At 39.7% G+C, this 22,498-nt stretch overlaps 2 protein-coding genes across 5 annotated transcripts in view; both read right to left on the bottom strand.

Annotated features, from left to right (window-relative positions):
* Positions 1 to 5,588, bottom strand: part of pik3cd (phosphatidylinositol-4,5-bisphosphate 3-kinase, catalytic subunit delta) — a 66,857-nt gene extending 61,269 nt beyond the window's left edge. For 3 of the 4 annotated variants that reach the window (XR_014554359.1, XM_083675196.1, XM_083675197.1), the window contains exons 1-7: positions 5,488 to 5,588; positions 4,179 to 4,353; positions 2,873 to 3,101; positions 2,338 to 2,570; positions 1,769 to 1,945; positions 1,161 to 1,316; positions 308 to 397 (exon numbers count right to left, since the gene is read on the bottom strand). Coding sequence is in view for 3 of the 4 variants with exons in the window: in XM_083675196.1 (XP_083531322.1) it covers positions 308 to 397; positions 1,161 to 1,316; positions 1,769 to 1,945; positions 2,338 to 2,570; positions 2,873 to 3,101; positions 4,179 to 4,319 (1,026 nt within the window). In the remaining variant the exon portion in view is untranslated. The remainder of the gene's footprint in view (positions 1 to 307; positions 398 to 1,160; positions 1,317 to 1,768; positions 1,946 to 2,337; positions 2,571 to 2,872; positions 3,102 to 4,178; positions 4,354 to 5,487) is intronic. The other variant, XM_083675198.1, reaches the window with a different exon arrangement.
* A 4,057-nt stretch (positions 5,589 to 9,645) lies between these two features.
* On the bottom strand, positions 9,646 to 21,140 carry tmem201 (transmembrane protein 201). Its single transcript, XM_083675900.1, has 11 exons — positions 20,909 to 21,140; positions 20,245 to 20,365; positions 19,910 to 20,104; positions 19,614 to 19,793; positions 19,069 to 19,433; positions 18,625 to 18,843; positions 13,635 to 13,855; positions 13,304 to 13,366; positions 12,832 to 13,107; positions 12,534 to 12,668; positions 9,646 to 12,149 (listed from the first exon to the last, which is right to left on the bottom strand). The coding sequence occupies exons 1-11, from the start codon at positions 21,016 to 21,018 to the stop codon at positions 12,052 to 12,054; spliced, it is 1,983 nt and encodes a 660-aa protein (XP_083532026.1). The 5' UTR covers positions 21,019 to 21,140; the 3' UTR covers positions 9,646 to 12,051.
* Positions 21,141 to 22,498: the final 1,358 nt, after the last annotated feature.

Here is a 22,498-nt window from a genome sequence, read left to right as displayed (position 1 = left end):
CACCCATCTCTCCTCTTTAAAAAAAGTTAAAGCGGCGAGCAAGAGCGCGAAGGCTGTCCTTTTCTAAGAACCTAGGCCTCAGAGTGAGACGTGAAAGCTAGATAGGCCCTCCCCACTTCCTGTTTTGAAGAGTTTCAACCAACCGCCTCAGATGAATTATGGGAAATGTGTGGTCAGGGTCATATGACCCCATCGTTTACATTTCACCCCCCTTCCTACACCCGAAAGTGAGTTATAGGTAAACAAGTCAATGCTGCACTTCATTGAGCAACCCTGGGTGACAAAACACACACAAAACCACACCAACCTTCATTCCTTCATCTGCATTGACTCGGCTCCCTTGCAGTAGGTGAATGTGGAAAGGCTCGTCAATGAACCACAAAGAGGACGTGTTCTGCTGTTAGTAAGAAAAATAGGACATTTAGTTTGTATTTCCCTGAGATATTTTAACTTTTTTGCCAGAATGACATGGTAGAGGCCAAAAACATTTTCATTTTCAAAAACATGAAGAACTGATCTGCTGATTCTGATAACAAAGCTAAGCTGGTTCATCCCCTCTCAATTGGTCACCCTCCTTAACTTAATTAGTGGCATCCCTTTGGGAAGTGAAATCTTCACTTCACTTCAAAACAAAACACACACAGTAACCCTCAAATATGATACCAGCACTGTTTGTGCTGATCACGTCCTTGGTACTTTAGTATCTAACTATCGTTTACAACCCTTTTCATAATGTAATAATTTTTTATTTAACCTTTATTTATCCAGGGAGTCACACTGAGACTGAGTTTTGCAGGTGCGCAAACTGTGATTATTATTTGATTGAGGAGGGAGCTCAGCTAACATTTTATATACAGTACGACTTTGATGAGCTTACAGTATACCACCATGACAGACTAACTATGTAGATTAAAATTATAATAACAATTAATAGAAAACTCAGAAGAGTTTTCTGTTCCATTAAGAAATATAACCAACAGCAGCACGTACGTGCAAATACATTTGAAAAAGTTAACATTTGAGAAAGCACACTCTACTGAACAGCAGTTTTGGGCATGCTAAAGTCCATATCACTGGTTGAGGAACAACCATATGGAACACAGAAAGTTTGATATTCTGTTAATGAAAGATGATTGCCATCCAAGAGGCTAACCTCTCACCTTCTTCAGGGGCAGTGGGGGAGGTTTGGACAAGGAGCAACTCTTGGACATCTGGCTGCCTATGCTGTCCTGCTTCTCTTGGTAATTGACGATGGTGGTGTGATGAACCATGATCAGGTAGGGGTTTTGGCCCCCTCTCAAACAGGAGAAAATGTACTGAGGAAAGAGGGAAGGGTGGAGGGGAGAAGAGTGGAAAGAAGGGTTTGACTGGCTCTACCATCACACATTTCACCCACAGATATCACTAGCGTACTCATGGCCTGTGCTCAGTCCTGGAGGCTGTTCATTTACTGTAGGTTAATGCCGCTGAAATCTTATTATGCGTGGATGCAGTTCCCTTCCGAGGGCTGGTAGACAGAAATGAGTCATCCCTGCAGGTAGCTGGAGTTTCACAATCAATTGACACCAAACCTTGAGTCACTTCACCCGCAGAGAGTCAAACTCACAGAAAACTAGACCACATACCGTTACAGAGAAAATAGACAACAAATTCAGAAAAAACGAATATATATACGCAATAAATATTTATAAAACAAAGGCATGAACAAAATGGGTCTTCAAGGTCACGTAAGCCCTTATATATATTATAAGTTATAATGGTCACTTACTTTGAACTGATACAGGGGGTGTTTTCCATAGATGAATTCCCACCTCCCGTTTATCTGTAAAGTGTAGTCCTCTGGCTCCTGTCGCACTGAGCGGAACACAGTGGCTTTCTTCTTTAGGGCACTCCTCATCAGAGTCACCGGCTGGTCCTGGGGGTCCTGTTGTAGCATGAAGCTTTCCTATAGCAAAGAGAGGGGGGGAAATTAGAGAGGAATAGGGAAAATTATAGGGATGTTTCGTCTATATTCACTTAAACAGACAATTAACTTCAATTACACTCAATCTTGAATCTGTCACAGCTCTCTGAGACGTTTTCTTCTTTCTACATTTGTAAAAGTGATTCCTACGTCATGTTTTGAAGGCTAGCACTTTTACCTAAAGTCGTCCTCCAGAATTTATCTATCCATGCAGGGTAGAACCTCTGAATTTTTTTTATGCTATCTTTAGGTCAATATTCATGTCCCAACCATAAGGTCCAATTTCCTTCCAAAATCATTCATCATCAAGGTAGCCAATTAATTTGCAAGGACAATTATAATGCAAATCTGAGTAAAACAGGCCTGGGACTCACATCACTAGCCTCAAACTTGATGTTGATTAAGATCTTCTTAGTGCTTTTTGACTTAACACCCCCTGGCTCAGGCAGAGAAGAAGACGGCTCTAGGTCACATGGGAAGCTGTACTCCATCCAGTGGTACCATGGCAACCGGTGGCGGTCATGGGCCTTCTCTTCGCAGAAGGAGCGCATCTTGGCCCGGAACTCATTCACCTCATGGTTCTTCTGTGACTCAAATTCATGCAAACCTGAGAGACACAAACACAAATTAGGACAGGTATTGGAAACAAAAGCCCCAATGAGATCACAATGCATTTGCCGATTTAGTTTAAATGACCTAATGACTAATTAACTGTTAGTAAGTGTTTGATATGTGTTGCCTTCTTCTTTTTTTACTGGAGAAACTATACAGTAGGTGCGCATGTCCTCTTTTGTTGAAATCATTTTTAAATGTAAGAGGTTATTACAAACTCTAAGCCTACAAGCAATTAGTTCATAATGGTCTATTAGCAATGCTACTTGCTGTGTGTCAGTGTGAAGTGATGCAGACCTTTGCCGATCAGGAGGCTGATCTGTGTGTTAGTGAGCTTCTCCACACGGTCTCCCTCCCGTGCAACCAGCCTAAGGACAAACATGAAGGGCCGAATATCACACAGACGTCGTGTCTCATCCTCCAGCTCTTCCCTTTCCGCCGTCAGGTTGATGCAGGTAAACACATATCCATCCGGGTCGCCCAACGCCCCAAACAGGGGCTCGCTGCTGGCGTTATGCCACACCATCTGACCATGCACACACACACACACACACACACACACACACACACACACACAGTTATCATGGTTAACTGATCACTATTGACTATAAATTGTACATACATATTTAACTGAGCTGACATGGTAAACTATCACTCCTCAAGTTGAAATACCATCATCCGCACCATCAAAACGCTAGGTTTCTGGGGGCATAGCTGAATAACATCTGCTGTTTCAGAGGAGGGCCATGTATGTTGGCAATACAGAGGATGCAGATTTGAGACTTGTGTAAGCTTGGGTTGCGAGAAAGCAATAATGTTTCGGCAGCGTAACGTCTGTTACAGTGACCAGATTCACAGTTGCACTCAGCTCAACAGCTGGAGTCACTGTAGTTTAGAGGGGCAAGTGTAACTGAGTTGAGATGTTAAACTCACTCCCCAAGTTAAAATACCCCAACCTGCACCATCAAATTGCTAGCTTTTCAGTGGCATAGCTGGTTATCATTATCTAACACAGCTATATCAAACAGTATGAATTGGCAGAACAGTTGGCATAGAAACTGGCACATTCAATGGGTTGAGAACAGCAAATTGTCAGACTTGTACATTGGAGAAACAACACTTTGAATTCTCTACTCCTTCACAGTTCTATCAAAACATGCACTTACATTGCAAGCTACAATTCAAAGGGACCTTGATTGCCTTATGGATTAATCTTTACTTAACCAGGTCATTAGGAAACATACATTGAGAGAAGCAATGAGTACCATTTGGCACAAAGAACTAGTGGCATTTTGGTACTGGTGCTGGCTCTAATCCACCTCTTTGACTCTTTCTACAGACTACATGTATATATATATAACTCTACGATGTGTGCAAAACAGAGCCCTGAGATATGAACACATTGACCACAATTTATTTTGTACAGTGTTTTATATCAATTGTATCCGTCATTTGGTCCGATGTTCAAGACAATGAAGGAATTCAAGAAAATTACTTTACTTACAGACAATATACCATATATAAATTGCTGACATACACCATTTTTTCAATTTGTAAATAGATTATTGAATGAGGGGCGACAAACAAGGAAATGAGGACCTACTTTTTTGATGGCTCTGATGTTGTTGTTGCGTAACACTGGGAATTTTAAGAAGATCCCAGTGGGCAACAGGAAGTCCATCATGATCTCCTGGTCCCCCTCCTTCTCCCACTCATCCTGCATCCCATACTCCCCCGGGGGCATGGTGGCGGCCTCTCATTTACCGTCAGCTCTACTGCTGCTCAGGGGAAAACCAGCCAGCCATGCAGACAACACACAAAGACAACACAGCCTCAGTTAACACACTGTGTGTTAAGTGTGTTATCTGCAGTACTGTAATACTGTACTGTATTTATGACTACTTTGACCACACAGCCCATACTGTGCACAGTATGAATAATGTATGTATCTATTAGGTTTGATGTCACATTGATGTTTATGGCCTCTAACAGTGATGGGGTAATATAGTGATGGGGCAACACTAAAGCTTCATGGTTGGGGGATACAAACCGTCTCTTTTGATATTATGTTCAGATTAAAGCACAGTTCTGTATGACCTCTGAACAGCCTTGGGTAATGGTGAAGTCAAGAGCCTTGAGAATTGCAATGAGAACCTGATCCCTTAAGCATTTTGCCTACAGCATGTACGCAAGCAAGGCCCTAAAATGAGGCATTACCAACGGCATACTCGGAGCCATTATGCCACATTAAGACAAAACTTCTGAGGGAGGTGCAGATCTGTGTTGAATGTTGCCAATACAGAACTTTTAATCACCAAATATCACGTCAATTGCAGAATTAAATTTGAATATGGGCTATTCAATTATCTACCTTGGGGAAAATATTTCATAAGATGTCCATTTGTCAAATGTGCCAATGTTCCACGTTGTGCGTTGACTAAACATTAGGCCTCTTCCTGATGCAGACAGCGTACTTTAATGCATAACTTCATCATCTGTTAATGTTTTGAAAAACGATCAGGAATTGTATCCCTTATGGGTCCTATGTAGACGACAGAAACCAGTTTGTTTCTATAGAAAGACGCACGGTGAGACACTACGTTTTCTAGACTACTCATGACCATTCGAATAAAATTGAAATAGCCTATAAATTAACCAACCTGATCTGTGCAAGTCACGCAAGTGCAATTCAATCTTATATATGCGAACAACTATTGAAGAGCACTAGCTTAAAATAACTAGGCGACAAACATTTGTTTAACTAGTGATAGATTTAAAAATCATCGAAATCATAATTTACATAATTTCAATTCAAATGGCCAAAAACGTTAGACCTATATGTAATAATGTACATTTGCCTAAATAAAACGATACAAGGTGTAATATCAACGTGTTATCATTCGGTCACTTGCCTCCGCTACGAGCCTTAACAGTTCATCTTTTGATCTTCTGTAGTCCTACCAGTGATGGCCGTGCTTTGCTTTCCAGTGCAATATATTGTTGCCAAAAATCATCTGATGACTGGTGGTAATATCAGTGTTCCCCACACTTAAAACGTTGTTATATCTGAAATTTCTGCAACAACTGAGATGCTCCAAGGCGAAGGACAAGACCTTCTTCGGTGCGTAGTCATATCTTTAGGAGCGGTGAGGTGCACTGTACGACTGCGCTTTGCCTCATCATCCCCTGTAAAAGCCAAGGGAACGTCTACAAAGTTTAATGAGACGTGAAGTGTGTGTGTGTGTGTGTGTGTGTGTGTGTGTGTGTGTGTGTGTGTGTGTGTGTGTGTGTGTGTGTGTGTGTGTGTGTGTGTGTGTGCGTACCCGCGCCTGTTTTTTTTTTTTTTTTTTTTTTGGAGGGGGGGATTAAGAGTTTTCTGCAGGTCAAAAAGAGTCAGGTGCTACAGAGTGAGTCTATTTATAGTTATTGTATTATCAGTTGACTACATGAATGGTCCTCATATCAGAACTAAAAGAACAATAAGAGAAAAGCGGACAATGACAATTCTATATTCAAATTAATTGGATGGAGTAAAAAACGAGAAATAGTTGCTGCAACAGCTTGCAATAATGGTATCAAACCGAAAGCTCAAAACTGATCTTTGCTCAAAATGTATGAATCAATAGATTGATAGAATAATATCCCCACTAAAAAATTAGCAAGTGAAACTTCACAAAATGACTTTTATTGACACTTTTATTTGCCATGTAGCCTACTACGTGTGTATACAAAGGCTTTGAATTTGTCTCTGATGTTTGTTGTATTAACATTAACATTTAGATAGATAAATCAATTTATTAATTAGTATTAGTGTATGATGTATATGATTATATAATGGTCTTTTTTTGTATAGTATTGTCAATATTGTCTGGTCATCCTCACATGTTGAGCACATGCCAAGGTAATTAAGCACAATTCATATGCACTTGAATTTCAAAAGGTGTGACGCCTCTGGAAGACTTCTAGTCATTCAGAAAAAAAACGTTGGCCTCTCTTTTACATCATGTGGTGTGTGATTCCAGTAAGCCTCTCCGTCTAACCGCTAACAGGGGCAGTAGTTCCTGCTTTTAGAGAAGGGAAGCCCAAAAAATGCGGATGAGCACAATAGTTGACATACCCACAACAGTGGAGGAGAGCAGTGAGGGCTGCACAAGCACCTTGTGCCTGGACTACAGGACAGGAGGACACGCACGCGCGCGCTCGCGTACACACACACACACACACACACACACACACACACACACACACACACACACACACAGAGTAGGATAGCTGTGTATCACCTATCATATCCCCTAACCTAAAAACATTGTTATGGTAATAGGGCGCACAATGTCAAACAAGTAGAGGTCAATATTTTACAGACTACGTATTACCACTGACTGAACTGAACACCAACTTCCATACAATGACTCCATTTTCATGGAAAGTGGAACTTAAACCACAATAGTACTACTGAAGAGAAGAGAAACTGTGAGACCAAAGTCAATGAACTGCATGATCTGAATTGTATCTTTCATTAAAGTCTGTTCCCTATGTACTCATTTGTGCACATTGTAAAGAAAATAGATTAAATATGGCTTTTTTTTTTTTAATTTTCATCAAAACTTATGGGGATAGTGAAAGTGAACATTATTTTGTCAATACATGCAGCCACATATCAGATACCAAATTCCTCTAGTTTACAGTACAGTTTACAGTTTATTTCTGGTAATTTTGTTTCATACAGTGCATTATTGTATAGAGTGAGTGTCTTACCTCAAACACTACTGCCAACTGAATTAGATTGAATAGCATTAGATTATCAATGTCAACAATAGCAGGACTCAGTTCAGTGTCAGGATTCACACCAATGCTAAAAGTGTACTTGCAACCAGCTGGTGATAACAGGAAGAGAAACTGTGGGCCATTTGAACTTACAGACCCCTGAACCCCCACCTTTTCACCATCACTCAGATGTAACTGCAACAACAACAAAAAATGCAATGCACAGACAATAACCAGAGAAAACTTACTGTAGTACTAATGGCAAGAAACAAATGTTATTATAGGCACTGTGCAAGGATATTTTTTATTGTGCTCTCACAAGAAACACTGAGATACAATTGATTGAACTGATTCAGGACAAGCGCATTAGTAAAATAATAATAATAAAAAAGAGAATAGAGTTATTGAAAGAATAGATTGACACTTCAAAGATCATGCATATGCATCATTAATGAGGTAATAAAGGTCACCATTATATAATATGTAATTACTGTCCATGAGTAAATAGTATGTGTTGTATATCCCTCAGAAAACGGAACCTTATAAAAATAGTTCCTACCATGAAGTAGGAAGTTGATATCATTGCAATTCCCAGTAATAGTACCATGGCAGGATGTGGATCATCCATGGTTCTAAAAACAGTGTGACTTCACTTTGCTTGTTGAATGAAGTCCTAAGCTGAAGGTTATGGCCATACTCATTTAGGGACTGTGCATCGAAAGCATTTTTGCTGGCTATTCTTTGGTATTCACATATCCTTGATTGATGTGATACAACACATAAAGCTGACAACCCTTTGGATCAAAACTCCATTCTTGGTTGCACTCTCAGTGACACGGAATACCGTACAAAACTGATGAAACAGTGGATTCAATGAGTTATGCCATCATGCTTACTGCTTATGTAATGCAAAGCTCTGACCATTCTAAACCTTCCAGCTCTGCTGAGATGATCTAGATCTTTCAGTCTTTGCAGCCTCCTGTATGTGCTTTCTCAGTAACACTTCAGCTTCTTTTCACAGTGCCTCCACCTCCAAAGCAGCACCTTTATGACAACTCTTATGATCATTAGACTGTTGCATGATTGTCAAATGAACTTCATTTGTGAAACCATTGTTTACAATGTCAGATGTTACAATGTGATTAGACCAATGTGGGTAGACCAGGCCTGAGGTGATAGTGGCATGAGAAAAACAGGGAAAACCAGTCAAAAGGGAGAGCCCATTCCTAAGGGCTGGGTAAAATTTAAAAGCAGGCAATATTTTGTCAGTCTCACTGTCTTTGTCTGTTGACGTTGCCCAAGTCACTGTATAGAGTAACTCTGTGATTGTTGTGTTTCAGCACCATCAGGAGACATCCTTGACTGACCCATTGTAGGGCTAGCTCAGCACCCTCATACACTTTATCTTCCCTCTTTCATCGCCATGGCAACATTTTTTGCAATACCTGAGAGTTTTCTTTAGCCCTGAAGCAAGTTGATGAAGTCCTTGTTTTTGACTGAATTCTCTCAACTCAGGTTAGTGCTGTAGGATTTACTGTTTGTTTAACAAAATATAGATTATAGTTCATCACATGCAGTGCCCTTCATAATTATTGGGACAATGAAGCATTGTTTCTTCTTTTTGCTGGGCTCAAAAAGTTTAGATTTGTAATCCAAAAATTACTATGAGGTTAAAGTATAGATTGTCAGCTTTTATTTGAGGGTATTTGTGTACATATTGGTTTTATTTCCATTTAGACATTTAAACATTTCTATACATAGTCCCCCAATTTCATGGCACCAAAATTATTGGGAGATAATATAATGTGAAAAATGTGTATTTGGTCACATATCCTTTGCATGTAATAACTTCCTGTCTGTGACCCATTTACCCCACCAGACTCTGGGTATCTTCTCTGGTGATGCTCTGTCAGGGCTTTACTGCGGCCATCTTTAGTTGTTGTTTGTTTGTAGGTCTTTTTACCTCAAATCTTATCTGTAGGAAATTAAATGCATGTTCAATTTGATTTAAATCTGAAGATTCACATGGCCAGTCCCTGAGAAACTAACCCTAACCCTTATTTCTATGGCATTATGTTTCGGGTCATTGTCTAACTATATGATGAAGCGCCATGTAATAGGAGGTCTATGTATAAGAAGTGTTGTTATTTCTAAATGGTGAAACAAATATGTACAAAAATACCATTACAGAAAAACAGAGAATCTATACTTTAACCTCATAGTATTTTTTAAATTTCAAATACAAACTTTTGGAGTATAGAGCCAAAAGCAGAAAGGGGGCGCTGTATAACACACTATCCATAGGCAGAAGGCAAATAATTACAGTAGTCTAAAAATGAAGTGCATCTTTGAGCGAATCATTGAGCGAAGATGCTTTTACCAGAGGGGGGCGCAATTGACCAAGATTAAAGAATCATACACAGACTGCCACATGTAGACAATGCTGTACCACTGTATGCTTCAGTAACTATATATGGTTTAACACCAAACACTCAACTCTGAATACGATTTTATAAGACAAAGAACTTATTGAAGTTGAAGAAATTGTATGGATTACAGCAAAAACCAGTCAAATGCACATGTGCAGAGCCCTAATACTGACATACGAGAATAATTCAATTGCATTGTTAATGCAATACAAAATAAACATTCACATCAGTAAGTTACACTGAACAATTCAAGATATTTTAACATTAGCCCATGCTTTATTCCAAACAATGAATCTGAAAAAAAGAAAGAAAACAATGGGCAAAAGGTGATTACATATATACAATTATATTGTACATTTTAGACCAATATTGTTTATAATATACAAATAGTACCATAATTCAATCTCATAAAATGCTGATTGCTGATTGCAACCATAATTCAAGGTACAGTGTTCAGAGCCTTTGAGAATACATTTAGCTTGGCAGCTTTGTGAGCGTTAGATAAATAAATAAATAAACTATACTTCTGACAAAAATATACATCTTTTTACAATATTGGTGCTTTTGATATATGTTAGTGCAAAGGAGCACTTTTCTGAGTCTAAATCCATACACTCCAAATGCTGTGTCTTTGACTATGGCTTTTTCACAGATACAAATGACATAATATTTAAAAAAACAGAAATGTAAAACACTGAAGCAGCCAAACCTTTTTTGGAGTGCTGTGCCGAATCAAGAGAGCAGAATTTTATTTACAAACAATGTTGACTTCAAGCCTCAATTCAATGCATATAGTGACTTTCCAGAATAACTACAAAAAGTATTCTTGTCACAAGAAAGCATGTTACATTTGAAATGCTTTAAACATAGTTTTGTGTTCACACTGTAAACATTGTTTTGTTGGTGAATTAGTTCAAACATTCATAATTGCTGCTCAAGGAGAATCGTTTGTGTGCATTATCCTGGAAATCCCTTATCTGTAACTGATTGAATTGAGGCTCAGGTTACAGAATCAAATAAACTTCTTGCAGTCGACTAATCCTTCCATTTTACATTTCTATTGTAACAAGATGCAAACAAAGATGGTTGATCTTGGCAAGCAAGCATATGTTCACTGTAATCTGCACAAATATACTAGCCTGGCTAATACACCATTTAGTGGCATGATCTGGTGTGCCAGCTTACAATTATCCTTTATAAATACAATATTCAGGTAAAATCATAGCCTTGCAAAGCATAGAAAACTGAACTGTAACCAAACATAGACATTACTTACTTGCACTTATTTGTCTTTAACTACAATCAACATAATGTGAAAGTCTGAGTAGTGTTTGATGAGGGGTTTTGGCAATAGTGTTTATGGACAGTCAATCAAGCTGTAAATTATATCAATACAAAATTGACAGCAAGACAACCATTCAAGTGCATATGATTTAGGTTTCAGCCAAGACGTCATATAAATCCTACACTATAACATGCTCCTCCATGTATAAACTATTCTTTAACACGGAAATTGGACTTTGAAAAATATGTAACATTTTCATAAGTACAACAACTATTCTGAATCATGAGTGAGGATTAATATCAGACCAGGGAGCAGAATTTATGCACTGCTTAGTAACAAGAACTGAAACAACAAGATCTGGGCCATCGTAGGAAATCTACAATGCATCATACATATGTTACCCAGTACATGTCCGTCTCAAACAGTGTATCAGTTAAACATTACATTTATTCAGACATATCAGTATAAAAGCAGCTCCGGTTTGAATAATAAGCATCTATTGCACATTTCACAGCATGACCAAAACAAACAAAAGTTGTTGTTTTTTTAACCCCAAAAGACCAAAATAAATATAAAACAACAGTGCCAAGCCAGTTGAATTTTCAACTACAGAGTTACTTACTTTAAGCATGCTCAGATGTTCAAGTTAAAGGAGTCAGGAGATATGTTACATCTAATGGATTGACTGAAAGGGAACAACCTGTTACATCACAACTACCATCACATCACAAGGCCAGGCCACATCTTAGGGAAATGACATTCTCAGTAAATTCTGGATTTTGTAGCTTTCCCTGTCTGACAAGTTGAAATCTGTGCATAGAAATCCTGTGTGCCGGCATGAGTTTATTTGGCTGAGCAGCAAACCCCACGGAAAAGACGTTCTTCTTGTAGTGCTGTTGGAGAACCCCTGTCTTGTGATGCCACAGGGGTGAAGGACCCAGGGATCTCAAGAGGTACCCGGTGAAAGAGAGAATAATGGCCTCTGTCACAGAGGCTCATCTCCAGTTGCGGTACAGGTAGAGGGAGGTGAAGAACAAGTTGGCACTCAGGCTCACTAAAAGGATGCCTGGCCACAGAAAGCGACCCAGGAGACCTGCATATGACCACACAGAAAGAAGTACGTCAGTTCTACATCTACTGTAATCTGGCATGGCGTAGTCATTTCATCAATAATAAGTCACCTATCAAAAGGTGAAGACATGGGGCAGTTGCACACCAATTGCAAACAAATGTGTGACAACCAGCGACTCCTGACACGCATTAAACAATGTATCAACTTTTCCACTTAAACTTTTAAATATTAAATTAAACTCTTAAATATTTTCATATTTGGCAATCATACTCATCCATGACCAACCAGAGCAATTGAATAATGACAATATTTGATTATCTGACTATTAGATTGTCCGGTGTATCAACTATGTGATCTTTATCAAGTAGCCCAGCCCATCCACGGTGTTATCAGAGTGCTACTCACCCTTCCAGCCGGGGTTGCGGTCTATCCCTCCTCCTGTGGTGGTGTCCACCAGACAGGCAGATGAGCCTGAGGAGCTGCCCCTCCTTCTCCCCTCCTCCTCGATCACACTGCCCTCTTTCAACAGGGAACTCAGGTCTGAAATCATATCACAGTGGACACTCTATGAGAGCTTAAAGAAATAAAAAGCATACTTTAACCCCCTTTTTCCCCCTCTTAAAATATAGTGCCATGAATTGATATTGTTGTAACTGACTCAGACCTGTGTGTTCATAAAACAAAACATATCAGTGGCATTTACCATTCTGACTGTGGTAGGGGGAAATGTCTGGAACAAAGGCTCTGCTGTGGAAAGGGGCAGGCTCTGCTGGGAAGTGGGGCGGAGCCGAGGGCGGGCGCTCAGTGTCGGGTGAAAAGAGCCGGAGTTTCTGGCCACTGATGTTGAGTCGGGCGGGGCTGATGAGTGGACGACGCTGGCGGGCAGAGCTGGAGCTGGATGTGACAGAGCCCGCCACTGAGGGCGTGGGGGAGGGGCCTGGGGATGATGGGCGGCTCCCAGACTTCAGGGAGAAATAGTCTGCTCCAGAAGAAAAGGTAGACATTATTCAAATCAAATGTGCTCAAACTCGTGTAAACTCAGAACATTTCAAAATATTATATCAAATATGTATTTAATACAAGTGAAGATGAATGATAATTAGCATTTTATAAAGCAAAACCCTAACCCAACTGTAGAAACTCTAGATTAAGATTTCACCACTGCTCCACTTTACCTGAAGATGGGGAATCTTTGCATTGTGAAGGTGGCCTGCTTCCACTAAACAGGTAGCCTGAATCTGAAAGATATGAACATGTAGGAAATTTCCTGATTTTTAACATCTCACATTCATTTCACAACATTTAAATCAATACATTGTAATTTAGCTTCATATAAGTAAGCTTTTGAAGCAAGCTTTTTCTACAACCTATGAAGCCATGTTTCAGATTCCAACTACAGAAGTCATGATATGAATGAATAACCAAAAACCCATACATAAAAGGGCTAAAACGCTATGCTCAATAACTTGTCCAGAGACAACCAGGGGTGTTATGTCAGGATCTTACCTGTTCGGGCAAGGGAGGGAATGGTGCCAAGATGCAGGGCTCGATTCAGGCGGCCAGGCAGAGAGGAGGGTGAGGCTTTGCGTTCTCGGGGACTCTGCTGTCGATTGATGAGCTGGGAAAGGTTAGGGGGCGGTGTGGGGATGAAGGAGCCAGCAGAGATTGGTGAGAGCAGGTGGGCCTGGCCACTGTAGAGAGGGTCCAGTGAGCTGCCTGATAGGTACCTGCAACAGAAGAGGTAGAGCACAACTTCACATGGCTGCAGTTTAATAAACAGAATCATGTTTTGGTAATAGGGTTCTCTTTTTCAGGAGAGAAAGGAGTTTAAGGAGTGACTGGTGCAGGTAGAGAGGTGTTAATGAGCTGTTGAATCAGCGATTAGGTGAAGCCACTATTGGAAATGATAATGTAGCCTTTGCTGTATTGAGAATAAGTGTGATGTGAAAAATTAATATTGTGATAATGCATCAATTGTTACCAGGTGCATTCAATACAGTACAATGTCAATGGTCTATCAGTATCACCTTGTAATTAACAATAAATTAAAGTTTAAAAGCATTTAGATTAAATGTTTTAGGTGTAAAATAATTCTCTTGACATAAGGTATCAAACCCTTGTTAGATCAGTGACATAACTTTTTTTTTTAACATTAGATAAAACAATCTGTGACTCGTTATACCTCAATCTGCCCTTCGAGTGTGTGCACAACGGTCAAACAAGGTCAAAGCAACACGAGCCAGCAGCAGTTATGACAGATGGGAGACAGTGGACTGTGACGCGGCTAAATGGGTGCTATTGACAGTGTCACACCTGTTGTACTAGAGGCACTGGTGGAAACAGACCATGTACAAAGACCATGTACTCCAGAGAACACCACACATTTACTGACACTCCACAGTACCTCCCCTCCTAAATTGCACTACTCTCAATATTATATGTACATATTCACTGAGGGGTGTGCATTTCTTGCATAAGTACCAAAGGTATTTTTTAGGTTTTCAATATTTTGTGTCCAATTGTTGGATCACAGTCTGGACTGTACTGGGGGTTTTCTCACAACAAAGAAAATTAAAAAGGCATATTATTTCACAGTCATTTATTACATTTGATTTACAGCGATCAATTGTACAAGGGTTTACAAAATAGTCCAAGTATATGAAGTGTAGTGCTTAATTCAAGAGGCAGTACCCAAAAGAGAACATGTTTCATTTGGAATGCAGCAGAGAGTATTTAAAAAAATGGACGGGATACAGTTGAAAAAAATGTAGGAACCTTAAATATAAATTATTATTATATGTAAGCTTATGCTGTATATTTTGCTAAACTTGCACATCCTCATATACCAATGATGGAAATAAGTTACTTATTTGGTGTGAATAAGCTTTTAAAATGGGGAGCACCACGAAAGCTCTGTATATTCCTTCAGGGTGCTGAATCCTGTGTTTCTGTTACATATTTAAACGTTTGCAAGCAAATGCAAATCAAACTGGCACTCATTTGTTACAATAAATACAGAGTAACAATCACATTCTGTTAGCTACAAATGCATATTGGCACAAAAACATTGTTAAAGGTGCTTACATTCACAAAAGTATAAACCAAAATAACTATCATGTAATTCCTATGCTATATAGAAAAAAATTATATCGAATAGACATTGGGTTACCGTTTATGGGTTTGCACTTACAACAAATGGGGACTGCACTCAAACATAGGTTGATGGCAAGAAAGCGGTCAGTATCCAGTTTATATCTGGAAGATACTGGCATACTCATATGACCCAAAACTGGAAAAGCCACATATTTATTAGGCTACTCGTCTCGTAAAAAAAAAAGTGGGCAAATATACTAAAATGAACTAGAACTGGCTTCAGTGAAATGTATACATTTAGTATAGGTCTAGAACATAAATGAGTTACATACTCTAATTGAGGACATGCAGACAAACACATCTTTGTCAAAGCAATGTTAAAAGGTAGACTCGATATGGTATGACATCACCACAGGAAGTTGGATGACTTTAGAGATGTTTCAGATTTACCCAAGCAAGACGTTTCATTGGCTAGCCGTTCGGTCAGTGCACGAGCACGGCGATCATACAACACGATAGCTGCATGACAAAAAGTGAATTGTCTTGCTTTACGCTAACCATATCTGCCGACAGTCTCCCCACTATTTCTTGGTGGCTACATCATATCGCAGAGTCTACCTTTGAAGATTTGCCAGAATTTTCATTGAAAAAAACAACAACAAAAAAACATGTTCTGTGGTTCACACAGATGATGATCTAATTACACAATCTAATCAGATATAGAACATGCAAAATAAAAGCTGGTGCTGTAGTGATACCCAAAAATACAATCTATAGTCACTCTTCACAGCTACCATTCCAGTACAATAACTTTCACTAAAAAGAAACACTTACATAAATAACAAATATGTAGCATTACTGCTACAATTAACTACTTTCCCTCAAAAACAAAAGCTATCAAACACAAACATATTACGTACATTATGTAGTGTAAATATTAGTGCATGCTTGGAAGTTGGAGTGGGGAGGGACTTAAAAGCTGGTCAGTTGGTTCACAGACATACTTCAAATATGGTGCTTTGAGAGTACAATATTTTAAAAAATGCACCAACAGAAGTGAAGGCATAACTGTATTCTTACTATTCCTAAAATATAAATTAACAGCTTCTAGTTGATGCTAGATGTCATTAGAACACCGCAAAGATGGGACGCAAAAGTCAAGCTAGAGGATTTCTTCCCCATATGTCTATATATCGAAATCAAGATATCCAAATTCTGTACGAAAGAAGAGAACACTCTCGGAACACTGCACCCCATGACTTATTCATAAGCTAGTTTGTCTTTCTCTCAAAATGTTCATGGCAAGACCACCTAACCACTCGTGCTACACAACAGAGGAATACAGTACAACCTAAAGATTAGAGCAATATCTCGTCTTTTTGGGTTCTTGTCTACATGTTGTCTTTATACACAGGTGTCTCGCACCTTTCATGTTGTGAGAAAGACATTTCTCATAAAATCTACTAAACAATGAAATGGTGGTATTGCATTTCCATTCAAAAACATGTAGGCCTAACGTATCAAAAAATTCAGCCCATAGTATGAGCAGAAATTTCAAACAAAATTCAGGCAAAAGACGTACGCAAATTTGACACCGAAGTCACAAGCTCATTTGCAGTATTGTTTAAAACACTACTAAATGTTCCTTAATGAGTCATTGCCAATTTCCATACAAAATGTTTTAGCATGACAAAGTAACAAATGATGCAAAATGGTAATGTTGTAACACAAGAGCTAGGTTGCGATCATTTGTGAGAAATCGGGTAACACAATGTTTCTCATTAATAATAATAATAATAATTTTCAGTACAACTGGACATGCAAGGTACTAGCATGGGTGGGAAAAGGGAGCTTCAACTTTATCTTAATGATTTTATCTGTGGTAGAAAACCAAATTCATAATGATGAATGGTCAAATCTGAGATCTTGAGGAACGTTCATCACGCTTCTGATTTCATCAAAAATCATATCGTTTCTGGCAAAGTGTAAGGCAATTAAAATGATTATGTTTGGTAAACACACATCAGGAGGGTAGTTATCAAGCCAGTCAGAGCAGGAAACAGCTTCTACAGCTTAAGTGCCTGAAAATTCAGTGACACATTTGGCCCTACGTTTACACATGAATATGAAGTTATCAAGATTCTTTAGACATAAAAGTTCTCATTACTCTGCGAGTATAGGAGACCTCATATGTCCTAACTCGTTATGAGTTACTGATCCTGATTAGATTCATTGAGGAGATGGTGTTCACACATTTTGGTGTGAACAACATTTTTTTACAAACATTTGACGACGCATAGCTGTTTAAAGATACTGGTTGTATAGGGACGGCATCATTTTTGTCACTGACCTCGTTAGGGATGTCGTCACCCCATCATGGAAATGTCTTTTGTGCTCTCCGCGTAAATTCGAGCAATCACAACTTTGTGGTTTTTTGTGGTGTGCCGGCTGATCATCAGCCTTCTCCTAACTATCACACTTGCACTCACGTTGATGTGTAGGACTCTTTGCGAAATAGGCCAACACTGGTGAGGTAGCCTATAGGCATATCAGCATACCGTTACTGTTTTATTATGATACTATGATCAGGCCTATACCAAAATAAACCCTAAAAATTATTGACCTTCAAGTTGAACAAAGGGTGGTATCATGCATTCATGTTCATTTAGTTATTTATACTTAGTATTTTAGTTTGGAACAAAGCCAGGAAAATCATGAAAATGTCCTTTGTGTGAAAATGTTGTAAAATCAAGAAGCAATTCATTCATAAGAATTGGTCCTCCTCTTCGCTGAATAGTGCATGTAGAAAGCTTGATTAAGCACTCTCACTACCTATTCTGAACTGTCAGCTCATAAATGTGTCATGACTGTGCTTTTAGCGCAATTCCTATGAACAATTCTGAGAGGCTTTATAACTACCGGCTCTGGTGACCATATTTGAATAGCTCTTATACAGAATTGGTAAAATGAATATCTAACTGGAGTTTGTGTCATGTATCATGGATTTCAAGATTATAGAATAGCATTTAATTGTCTGCATAAGTAAGAGGAACAGTGTTAAATACTCATTGTGGTTACAGTTAAAAGACACTTATGTATTAATTCTCGTAATGGCAAATCCCTATGTAGTTTAGACAGGAATGTTGTTAAAAATGACATCCTTAACCCTAACCAATCAATAAGACAAATCAAAAAGCAGCTATGGGTAGCCAATGTCAAAAGAGAAATCTTATGATTAATAACTGAGTGCATCAATTAGTAGGTTAATGTCAGGCAGAGGAAAGGATGGGAAAGGATGCGAGAGCAAGACATGTTACAAAAAAAGACATGCTCACATGTAGGTCTTATAGTGTACTTGATGGGTCTTAAAGCACATTTAAAGTGTCACTGCTCAGATTCTGACCTTCGACCTCTCGCTCTTCTCGGTCCCATGGATCTGCGTGTTGCCACAGCAGCGGCAAAGCCCACCAGGCAGCATAAGGAGGTGGTGCTGAGTTTGACCGTGTCTAGCCAGCCTGTGACATCAGCTTTCAGGTATCTCTCCACCAGGTACCTCTCCACCAGGTACAGGCACAAGACCAGGAACCAGAGGACAGAGGCCACAGCATCGATTCGCCTCAACCTGAAAACACAGGGACATTTATTACTAGGGCAACATTCAAACTTTATTTCAGCGCTTACTTACAGTAAACCCTGTATATTAATTTACAATGACTTAGAAGCACTTTTTAAGTCCCCAAACAATTCATTTTCATCTCTAGATATTGTCTATGTTTTTAAGGTTGTGAGGCATCACCATTCATGGATCTCTCAATTGAAACAATGAGTTAAAGTCAGGATGCATTACCTCACAGGTCCTGCAAGGTAGACACCAGTGATACAGGTCAACATGCCGATGGATGCAACGACCATCTGGTGGTTCCTTCCATACTGCCAAACAAGTTTTGCGTTCTCTATGGCCTCCTCTGGAAGCAGGTCCAGTAGGTCCTGCCACACCTGACCAGCCTCGATGCTGCCGTTCTTGTTGGCTGACTCGTTGTATGGAGCAGGCTTTGGTGGGACGACCCCTCCGCTTAGTGTTTGTGGGGCAGTGGAGGGACCAGGTTGGTCTGCAGATCCATAGACTGCCGCAGCAACCAGGAAGGCACATGTCAGAAACGCTAGGATACGCAGGAATATCACTCCAACAGGTGTGGTGAAGGAATACGAGCTCTGCAAAGAAAGTCAGAACAGACCATGTTTGGATTTCTTACATTAATGAGATGCCTAGGTACCTTATGAAAGGTTGCCATGGGTATCATGACTATGATTTAGAGTCACTTCTAAGCATAGTATAGATGCTTGCTCTAGTAGTGTCTTCAGCAGATTTACTTGGGTTCCATTGGGACTGACCTTGATGAGGCCCTTGTCCGAGTCTCGACTGCGCCTGAGCTGATGGTTGAAAAGCACGGCGCGGAGCTGGCGGTTCTGGTGCTTGATGTAGTACTCCACGGCTGTTTGACAGGGTCTGCACAATTTGTAGGTCTGCTCCAAGTGGTGCTTGTACACCTCAATCTCCTCATCATAGTTTTCCTAAGATAGGGAAACAAAAACAAAGTTGGTGGGTTTTTTTTCTTCTTCCAGTTAGTACAATACTGGATCAGACATTGCAGTTTGATGCAAAATCAGACAGTAGGAATAATACATACATCCTCCCTTGGGATGAATGAGGCCAACTGCTTGATCTTAATGGTCTGGTTGTTGTTGCACTTCTTGCACAGCAGCATCTGACAGTTGACCCATTGCAGCGTCTTGGGCATTTCAGGAAGAGGCAGGCTGGCTGATACTCCATGGTTCAGATGCTCCATGTGTTGAGCTGGAATAGGTTTGTTGTAATCCCCATTCTAGAAGCAAACAAGACGAGTAGAAGGACATTTCATTTCAAAAATGGATTACGGTGCAATAAAGTGAACAGAAGGAAAATTATTTGCCAGATTGATCATTAAGGCATTATGGATTTCATTCAGTTTGAATGTGACATTACCTCCTGGAAGCCATTGTACTGCTCACAGTTGGGGCAGTCCCAGCAGTTTCTGTTACCATAGGGCACCACTGTGTCCTGGTTGCAGAACCAGCAGTTCACATTGACATGTGTGGGCTTCTTTCTGTTGAATGAAGAGAGATATTTGAGAGGAAAGCAGTCTTTGGTGTGCAGTTTGATAATGATCGTCTCAAATTATACAGGTTGTTCACACAGTGTGAGAACTGTGAATTCCCAAAATGTATATAGATCACTACCAACACATTCATTGAAATTATAGATGCATTTGCAAAACATTGTTTAGGCAGCAGCACTGCACATTATTGCTCTAATCTTCACATATATTCTGCATCAATGATACTGAAGCTGGCTTTGTACTGTGTTCTGCCTAACGTGTTCGTGACACATTCATAGTGGCACTGCCACTGCCACACCAACGAGACAGGCGGAGCAGACGACGGCTCGCGCTGTTGTTAGCATAGCTGACTCGGCTAACACACACACAGGATTCGCCAGGCACGGAGGAAAACATATCAGCTAGCGAGATATAACAAGTAGTTAATGATCATATCTGGCATTTTGATAGAATGTTTGTGTTAAATAGCGATGGGGCAGATAACAGGGGATAACAACACAGGAGGCCATACGTGGTTTTGTTGGTGCATACCTTGTCGCAATTTTGTAAATCAGAGCTCCCCCGGCGACAAAAGCCGTTGCCCCGACTCCACCGTACATTAATTGGGGATATTCCACGAGTAGCTGATTAAAAGCCTCCATTTCCTTCCTGTGTTTCCAAGTTAGGAAAACATAGCCGAAGTGGTTTGTAGCGTTTTCTTGATTTCAAAAATTGATTTATCGTGACCACGCACGCGGCAAAATCCTACTATGACTTCTTTGTAATCCGAGTTGTAGCTCTGCCGGTACAGGAAACGGAATTGCATCAAAATAACATGGGGGTGTGTAAAAGCACAGAGATAGGAGGAGCCAGAGGATTCACTCGGCGTCCATTTCCGTCTGTGGATAATAGGAAGGCATTGAACATTCGTTGTTCACTAAAACTGCACATTGTCCTTATTGATTCGAGCTAAACGTGTGTAATGTCGAGGGCCTTATGATATTTTAGGACTTTGTTTAACGAGAACGCCACATATGTCTGCCGAGATCCTCTGTCGTCGTGAATAATTCGTCAAATAATTCGTCACATTTAATTATAGATAAAAAGATTTGTTACACAATTTAAAATATCTTACTTGCACTTCGTTATCCAGCCATCTTCACAGATGTATATTACGAAAAATCAAACATATCACTGACAAAACTCTCTGCGCATGCCTGCAGTGCATGCAACTACGTTGCTAGTTTCCGGCCTGGACAACGACTACTGTTGGATGTAGAGCCACTCAACCATCTTCTAATTATACACTATCTCTGGTTAAAGCAAAGATAGTATATGACAAGATACTCATGACGGCCCATTTCCAATGAGAATCGTTGTTCTTCAACACGGAAGGGTAGGCTAATGAATATTGATTGCATTCATGAGTGGGAGCCAGTCAGCACCGTCCAAGGCGAGAACAAATGCATATTCATGAAGGTTGACAAGCACAACTCGATATAAAGTTGTTTTGCTCTAAGATAGCGACATGACATAGTCTACTTGCTAACTCATACCAATACTTTCTTAACAACCTATGCATCGTTAAAGTGGAGGTCGCTTTGCTAAGCCCAGCGTTATTAATGAACAAGACATCTTTTTGTTGGTCAAATGCGACATAAATCATGGCCTTCCAGTCAAAATAAAACAAAGCGTGTCTGTATAAAACAAGGCTTTGTTTGTATAGCGTCAAATTTCATGATTGATCAAATACTAGATTTTTAAATTGGTTTGTGTCACAATTATTGATAAAGAAGATTGGCTGTAAGAGACATATCAAGATACTGTTCAAAATAGATTTGATAGGGATGTTGACTCATCTCAGGGCTCTAAATTTTTCTGGGTTTAGGCCTACTTTTGTCTATCATTAAAGGGTTTAACACCCCTGGCCACTTTCAAAAAAATCTGATTAACAACGCTATGGAAGAACAATGTTAAGATCTGAATTTGCAGGAGTGCAGACTGAGGGCCGGATTTTTCTAGGATAGACGCGTATTCCAATTTTAACGCGCGTGCCTCAGGTAAGGAATCGGCTGTCTTATCAACGTATAACCTCAGTAAATAATGAATGTACTGTTGGCTATTTAATTGTGAATACACATC

This window comes from Argentina silus (assembly GCF_951799395.1).
Source record: "Argentina silus genome assembly, chromosome: 8".
NCBI classification, from domain to species: Eukaryota; Metazoa; Chordata; class Actinopteri; order Argentiniformes; family Argentinidae; genus Argentina; species Argentina silus.
Note: the sequence above shows the minus strand (reverse complement) of the source record. Positions and strands in the feature narration are given on the sequence as shown.

What these genes read in the sequence shown, in the direction of transcription:
- tmem201 (XM_083675900.1), bottom strand. Translation starts at nt 21,018, where the DNA reads ATGGAGGCTTTTAATCAGCTACTCGTGGAATATCCCCAATTAATGTAC. An exon ending in TCCCTCCCTTGCCCGAACAG is followed by an intron (nt 13,367 to 13,634) that starts GTAAGATCCTGA and finishes CATATCTTTCAG; the next exon opens with ATTCAGGCTACCTGTTTAGT. An exon ending in CAAAGATTCCCCATCTTCAG is followed by an intron (nt 13,108 to 13,303) that starts GTAAAGTGGAGC and finishes CTTCTGGAGCAG; the next exon opens with ACTATTTCTCCCTGAAGTCT.